The following is an 8,188-nucleotide window of genomic DNA, read 5'->3' as shown; positions in this document are numbered from 1 at the left end:
GCGCTCTTCAGCTTTCCCTTCCCCTGACCCCATTCTGCTGGCAGAGGATGTGTAGTGCTCCTTGACATAGAGTGCCACCCCCCCCCCTTTTCTGCCTTCTCTATCCCGCCTGTACAGCCTATAGCCCCTAATGTTAACTGCCCAGTCATGGGATGAGTCCCACCATGTCTCTGTTAACCCTACGACATCTGGATTTGAACTAGCTATTCTGAGGGCGAGTTCCTCCTGTTTGTTCCCCATGCTACGAGCATTGGTGTACAGGCATTTAAGGCCTTGCAAGACTGTGTGCCCCCCCACCCCCTGATTAGCCAGACCATCAGGACCCCTGTTACTTACCTTTGCACCCCTTTGAACTCCTTTCCTGATCCAGGAAAGGAGTTCATTTCACTCCATTTCATCCTCCCTGCCCATCTCCAACCTGACTGAGAATCACCCTCCTAGTTTTCAGAGAGGCATCAACTCCTTCAATCCCTTGACTTTTCATCCCGCTTGTCTGGCTTTGTATCTTGTCCTCAGTCTCCATCACCACTCCGGTTTTAATCACCCCTCTGTCTCCCATCCTTGTGTTCTGCAATGCTAATGAGATGGATGCAGCCCTCTACACCTCCGTCCTTGAGCCATTCAGTCACTGCCTCTGCTCAAGTCTCTCATTTAGAAGCTTATTTAGCCTACATCTGACTACTTCTGCAATGAGTTGGGTGCAGAAAGTCTTCAAATCTTACCTGAGTCAACAGGATTATAGGATCCAAGTCCCTCTCGGGATCTCTCTCAAACTCTGAACTTAAGGCAGCTCTTTGGTTTGGTGGTGTCCACTAAATTGCCTTAACTGCATATTCTCTTTCTTTTGTATTTATGTGAGCACCTTAAATCTGAGCAGACAGAGATTTACAGCTTAGTTGCAGGCCCTCAAAAGTCAAGTGTTGCATTTCAGTGGTGCTACTTAACTGTAGTAGCAGGGAGCGTGGCAGCAATACCTACTGTAAATGCTTTATTGGGATGTCATTCTTGAGGGTTCTTTATTGATGTTAAAATATAAGATATCACACCCACAATAGCAGCCAAATGATATAGCACAGATCTATGCAGAGTAACCTTGCCCTCTAGCAAAGGTAGCTATATTGTTATGCAATCCATGTGGGTCTTCTGTATAACACCTATATATGAAGCCATGTTTTAGGTGGACATAAAGATCTTATGGTTCCCCAGTAACCTTGTTTTGCATTTACTCTTTCTCTGATGTAGTGCATTAGTTGAGTTGCCACCTTCCATCCCAGAACTGGCTTCATTTCTGTGTATAGTTTAACAGTGGGATTTTCCAAAGTGCTTAGTGTTGCCTCATCCTTGCTCTTATTTTTATTGTTGACCTCAGTGGAGGCGACAATGCTGTATGCTTATTAGAAGTCCTACCATAAGTAACTCGGTTCAAAATCCTCACATATCCTTGCTTCTACTAGTTTTTTTTTACCAAACAGGTGCCATAACTGTGATTTGTAATCATCACTTCAAAGAACACTTAAACACCATGAAATTGTGTAACCCTTTTTATTGAGATTGTACATTCCTCAAGGCAAGGATTGTGTTCTGGTTCTCCTACCACACCAAGTACAAAGTCTGAGCTTAACAAAAAACAACGGGTTCATTTATTTTACAAATATTCTTTTTCTTTGCAGTCCCAGGCTGTCCAAACTCCCTGGCTGGGTTTTAAAAGACGGAAACACTTTTCTGGACAAGGTAATGTACTGATTGTAGAATATCCTTGCCATGCAAAAAAACACCTGACATGGATGGAGCTGCAGTACAGTAACAATATTTGCGTGCTGACTCCTTGCATATATTTCTGTGCATGCCATTAACATCAGAGACGTCCTTGGTGGAGCAGAATGTTTTGATACAAAATCCGAATAGTAGCTCTGAGGCTTTCAGTCTTCAGAGGTAGCTGGTTTTAAGAACCCTTTTAAAATGCCGAGGCAGTCGGTGTGACTTCTTTGTATTTTCTCTTATTGCACAGGGCTTCATCTCTAATAATACTTAGCTATTCCATAATGCTTTTCATTCCGAGATCTCAAAGTATTTCACTGGCACTCACACCTCATAAATCACTTGTGACTTACCTAAGTTATCCCTGGTTTTTTCAATGAGGATAACTGAGAAAGATGGAGTAATTTGTCCAAGGTCATACAGAAAGTCTGTGGCGGAGTGGGGACTGGATTCTTGGGGAGAAATCCTGGCTCTGCTGAAGTCGATTGGAGTTTTGTCACTGAATTTTATTGGATAAGGTTTCCTCCTGACCTTTCATTCCAGTTTCACTTGAGAGGTGTGATCTTTCTGCCTCTCGCATTGTCTGCCATTGCAAAGTCTTTGTTGCCAGAATTTATCGGAGCGTTCTGTTGAAGCATCCAGCTTGATCTCCCGCAGGAGAAATAACAGGCATAAAGCCTTGTGTAATGCCAATAAAATAGGCAGATGCAATTCATATATATGTAGTTATAGATGTTATTAAATAATCTACCATTTTAATCGCTTCTTTTTCTTTACATGACAGCCACAATACTGAACACTAATAGACACTTATGTGTGACTTAAGAATTGGGAAAAGATTGCTGCTCTGATTCTTTTTGGAGGTAGGGAAACAGAAATTCCCATATTGAAGGCCAGATTTTCCTTTGGTTGAAGATAACAATTGTACTTACTCAACACCACAGTCAAGTGACTTCCCCAAAGTGGGTTGGTGGCAGAACTGGAAGAAGCCCAGTTCTTTTTACTCCCAGTCTGATGTCCTGGACTATACTGCCTTTGAAAATAAATGCCAGTCTAAATGCCTATCAGGACCAAGTTAGAGTACATCTCTTTTTTTACCATATAGACTGTACGCAAAGACATGGTAGGCTACTGGTGTCTTTTTAGACAGTGTATCTGAATTTCTGGAGTCCCCTTAGTATTGTTTGGGTTCAGAAGGCTCTTTGAGCCAATATAGTGTCAGTTAAAATCATGTTTTATTAATTTAAAGGCAGCAACTCCTACCCTAACATTGACCACTGCAACGGCTTTGAATGACAGATTATTTGACTGATAGTGGAAAAGAAGGGGGCAAAGGTTAAAGGAAGACATTTCATCATGTAAGGAGGACATCTCTCACATAGGTTTTGTAACTCTGCGCAGCATAATGCTATCAAAGTCCATGAGAGATATTGAAATTCACCATGATCTAGCTTTAATCATTCTTAACTCCCTGGAGATGAGGTTAGGAGACTTCTGCCATTAGATGTAATTGCTCATTTGTTATTAGTTGGCAGGTGCACTGTAATTATTAAGAATTGGATTCAGTCTTTAATTCTGTCAGTCTAAGGCTGGCTGGGACCACTCTCTTTGGGACAGGGAACAAGAGTTTATAAGAACAGGTTGTGTGTGGCTGACTTACAAGGTGCAGGATGTAGCTGGGGTCAGATTTGAGACCCCTTTCATTTCCCTTAGATGCATAACCTTGCAAGTTTTGAGTTTTCTGTCCAAAGTCTGAAGTTGACTGTCCAGTGATGCAGTCTCGGGAAAAATCAAGATTGAAGGAGATGAAACCAAACAGGAGACATAACACAAAATTTAAACCAGGGAAAGATGCTGGGTAAAATGCTGACGTATAGTCTACAAGCCATATCTTGCTCTTATTATTGTCAGACTTTCATTGATTTAATTAGGATCAAGACTGGGCTCCAAATGATAAAATACCTTAAAAGACTTAAAAGTTGTTGAGCAGACTCTGCAGACAGAGATGGAAGAGGTCCTAATAGCAGGCCCTTCCATCTCCTGTTCTGCAGGGCTTGCTTTATTTCTAAAAACTGAATCACAAAACCAGAGCAAATAGATCTGCTCTCCAGAGCAAATGAACTTGCACTAGCTAGGATTTACTGATTACATCTCCAGCCTTAGCTGGAAACCCACATTCTGATGGCACTGGAGAAAGATTCTTTTATTTCTCTTTTTGTAACTCGGCCTTTCTCAAACATGAGGTAGTCAGGAACACCATCACGTTGTCTTATTTCGGTGTTCAAAACCAGGTTCTAATCCCCCGAGGTGTTGAGCAGGTACATGGCAGGCAAACCCTCCGTGAAGAAAAAGGGCATTTGATTTTGGAATAAGCTATTAAAGTAGCAAAATGTGGAATTTGCCTGTGGTAAATGAAGGGATCTCCCAAAGATTTGAAGTGGTACAATTTTTGGTGTTGGAAAATGTCCATTTTCCAACTTATATATATATATAAAAGAAAAATGTTCATTTTTCTTATATACATACATACACTATCTCCTCTCCCACCACCCTCATCTCTTAATATCCTTTTCTTATAGGAGCTAAAGGACTGTTCTGGCCATGTGTTTGTAGACTCCGTGCCCGAGTTTTGTTTGCCAGAGGTGAGTTTAATAGCAATGTCAATGCAAAATAATATTCCACTCTATCATAGTTGTGATTTCGGTTGGTAAATAATATCTCAGAGGTTGTTTAATTTTTTATTGTTGTTGTTATGAAGGCAATACTCTGGTATTTGTGCCAATGAAAAAAGAATAGACGTAGTTTTCTTAAACTGCAGTTTTTCACAATTGAGGTATCTTGCTCCAGAAAGGATTAATATCTCACAAGAGGATGCCAAGACACTTTCTGAAGCTGGATTGTCCCTTACTTGTGAGGCTTATATTTAACAAGATATGACTATGACTGAGTCCCATAAGCACATGAACAGGGTACATGTGCTGAGCTGTGAATAAAACCAAGAGAAGACACTTGTCTTAGGCACTCACCTGATCTGCTTAACTGAACTCTTTTGGGTAACCTATAGTTTAAGTCATCCTTTACTTCCTTCACTTGATCTCAGGGAGCCTTCCTGGACTACGTCTTTCAGAGATGGATAAGATTGCTCCTGGGGTGGCTTTTTCAAGCTTTTTGACAGAGAGAGCCCTGGACTTCCAACAGGATGTTTCACTTGGAGTTCATCTTGGATTTTGGTGCTAATGTCCTGTGTCTAGTGCTTTCCTGAAATTTACTACTGGCACCTTCTACTCCTCGTGGTCTTGATGGCTTAAAAGAAAATTGGCAGCTACGGTGGCTTTGTTGATGAGCAGTCCCAAAACTGTGGTGGGGTGGTTACCTGCCTGCTATCCCTTAACCTACAGGATTGTGCCCCATCTCAAAAAAAGCATGTCTGGAGCTAGTCTGTATGCTAGCTATGTCTTTATAATACCTTTTGAGGGAAGTTGTTGCAGAAGGCTGTGGCTGGTTAATTCTTGGATGGATACCTTGGATGGACATAAATGTAGTTTCCAACCTCCCTTTTGAGTAGAGATCAGACTTGTCATGGTGGTGAATGATTCACTGCTGGTGTGAGATAAAGGCCAGCTGGCATTTCTAGTTACACTTCTCTACTGTAATGGACCATGCCTACATCTGCAGCTATAAATTCAGTAGTCAGTGAGTTATTGCTCTGAAGACTGTTAGTATTGTTATTGGTATTTCTGACGCAGGTATACCTGCTCCCCAGTGGTGTACACTCGAGTGTTCACGTCATATGCACCCTGCAGCCTTCTTGTAGCTGCATGTAAAACTTTGACTTTCTGGGACCCTTGGTTTTCAGTGCCCCTAAACGCTGCATGACCTGGCTAGATTTGAGAACTCCATGTTGAAACTCAGTCTTCCTTAAAAGGAAGGAGGTAACGGCTTGGTTTCCCAGGAAAGCATGCCTGTGGGGCATAGGATATAACACCCACTCCCCTTGGGAAATCTGAGTCTCTCTCCACAGGCAGGAAACATCTTTAAACCTTTCTGTTTCACAGGTATTTATAGTGCAGCTGCTGTAGCCTCAGCTAAAACTTTCTTCCCTTTTCCGCTTGTTTCCTTTCTTCTTTTAGATTTATAAAGAAAGCAGCCATGATCACCCAAACACCTGGGCTTTGAAACTGGTAGTTTAGATTCCCCGTCCTCGTCTTTTATGTTGAATCTCCAAGCTGGATCCAGTACAAACCTGCCTCTCACTGCCCACACAGTTTTGTAGGATCTAGGTGCAGGGCTTGGGCTTTTCCAGCACAAGACTAGGTTCTTGGAAAGCAACTCGTCAACAGAGGGTTAGATGCATGGCTGAGTGGGAAGAAACTGGCTGCTGACGAAACCTTCCTATAGTATGGTGGCACTTTTGCCCAGCAAGGTTACTCGATAAATAGGTCACCTGTTATGCGTCCTGTGGTGCTTCTGTCTCCTGACATCCCTTCTGTGCCCCACCGTGCTCTTGAGGATTGCTCATGTGCTGAAGGTATGTGCACAAAAAAGCACGTAGCAAGCTCAGAAATTGGCCACCAGATCACTTGCATGAAGAGATGAGCTACCTACTTTTTAAATTTTTTTTTTGCCCTTTTTATTCAAACTGCAGGACTGAGTCTTATAATCAGATAATCTGTGCTTGATGACTGTTGAATTCCATTAGCTGCTCTATAATAACTCAGTTAGAGGTTGTATATCTTGTAAATTTCTGGCTTGACACCATTTGTCTTATAGCATTACCCGTAAATAGTTCTAATTAAAATTCCTTTAACAACGTGTGAAATTTTCTCCTTTTCCTCTCTTGAACCATTATTTTTAACTGTCACATCAAAACAAATTGGATTCCACCTCTGTTTCTTGGTACCTAATGAAGAGACTTAATCTCATGTTGTAGTTTTGTGATAGAAAATGTTGTAACTGATAACAGTGTTAAGTAGTGAAATATTAAATATGGGAAATATAGAAGTGTCGGAATTGCCACTCTGGATTCAGCCAACGTTTATCTTGTCTGCAGCTCTGCTTCCAACAGGGGCCTGTACAATACGCTTCAGCAAAAGCTGTGAGGTACCCTGTACCTGACACGTGTCAGCCTTCTGGTCCTGGGATGGAGCATTCTCCAGTCTTTATGGATGGATATGAGTTATATAACTAGAGTGAAATTATATAGGCAGTTATTGTGACAATAATTGCTTAATGGCTTGCTGAAAAAGCTAATTTGAAGTCTGTAAGAGACAGAGACAGCGTCCAGCACAAATGAGCGGTGAAGGGTAACTTAGTGGGTATCTTCTTTAAAAAAAAAAAAAAGATAAATAACCACAAATATTATGTCCCTCTTCATGGATAAATTGTTCACTGTATTGTGATAAAAAGTGTGTGGATATTTAGAAAACATCCTTTCTTCAACTGTTCAAACTATGAAAATACTGCAAGTCACTTGTCCTTTCCCTGTTTCAGACTGAGTTGCTGGATCTGTCCACGGTAGATGTGATCTTGATTTCGAACTACCACTGTATGATGGCACTGCCTTATATCACGGAGTGCACAGGCTTTACTGGAACGGTGTACGCTACTGAACCCACTGTCCAAATTGGCAGGTAAAAATTTAATATTAAAAATTTCTTTCTAGTAAAAAATTTAATATCATCTAATCTTCCATCACTACTAAGGAAAAGGTGTAAAGGACAGTGCGAGTAGAGGAGTGATGTCTAATGCTGCCTAATAGCTTCTTAGGAACAGTTGAAAGCTAGCCAAGTCTTTACAGCTGAAAATGTATTAACTCAGTGTTTCCCAGATTGTACAGCTGGCTGTCCTCAACATTTGTAGAAGGTGTGCTGTGTTGAACTCCGGGTGTTAATATATCCAAAAAAGTATCACCTGAGCAGAGCTGTGGTTCAGTTGTGAAGTTCTAGTTCCAATATCATCTACCTGGGCCTTCAAAAATCACGATTCAAGCTCCCCCAAAGCCTCAAGACTTCAAAAACCAACCATTTAGAATTTGTTGTTTGCTTTGTGGATTTGAACCTTCGGGTTTCATATTTTCTAACAACTCACTTAAATTAAAAACTCAGATTCTCACATAATCTCCTGACTCCAGAAACAGGGGCTCGAAGATGGGGGGTTTCAACCTTTTTTGACCAGTGTACCTCTTCAAGCTCCCCCAAAGCCTCAAGACTTCAAAAACCAACCATTTAGAATTTGTTGTTTGCTTTGTGGATTTGAACCTTCGGGTTTCATATTTTCTAACAACTCACTTAAATTAAAAACTCAGATTCTCACATAATCTCCTGACTCCAGAAACAGGGGCTCGAAGATGGGGGGTTTCAACCTTTTTTGACCAGTGTACCTCTTCCAGCTGGCCAAGGAGCAGTGGAGGGGGGGGGGGGGGGCACAAGCC

The 8,188-nt window shown here is 41.5% G+C and overlaps 1 protein-coding gene across 2 annotated transcripts in view; it reads left to right on the top strand.

Moving 5' to 3' along the window:
• INTS9 (integrator complex subunit 9) overlaps positions 1-8,188 on the top strand; it is an 86,088-nt gene that overhangs the window by 16,218 nt on the left and 61,682 nt on the right. For both annotated transcript variants that reach the window (XM_006029261.1, XM_025210726.1), the window contains exons 3-5: positions 1,671-1,731; positions 4,338-4,400; positions 7,249-7,388. In XM_006029261.1, coding sequence (XP_006029323.1) covers positions 1,671-1,731; positions 4,338-4,400; positions 7,249-7,388 — 264 coding nt within the window. The remainder of the gene's footprint in view (positions 1-1,670; positions 1,732-4,337; positions 4,401-7,248; positions 7,389-8,188) is intronic.

Source organism: Alligator sinensis, unplaced genomic scaffold (assembly GCF_000455745.1).
Source record: "Alligator sinensis unplaced genomic scaffold, ASM45574v1 scaffold637_1, whole genome shotgun sequence".
Classification (NCBI taxonomy): domain Eukaryota; kingdom Metazoa; phylum Chordata; order Crocodylia; family Alligatoridae; genus Alligator; species Alligator sinensis.
This window is presented reverse-complemented; position numbering and strand designations above follow the sequence as displayed.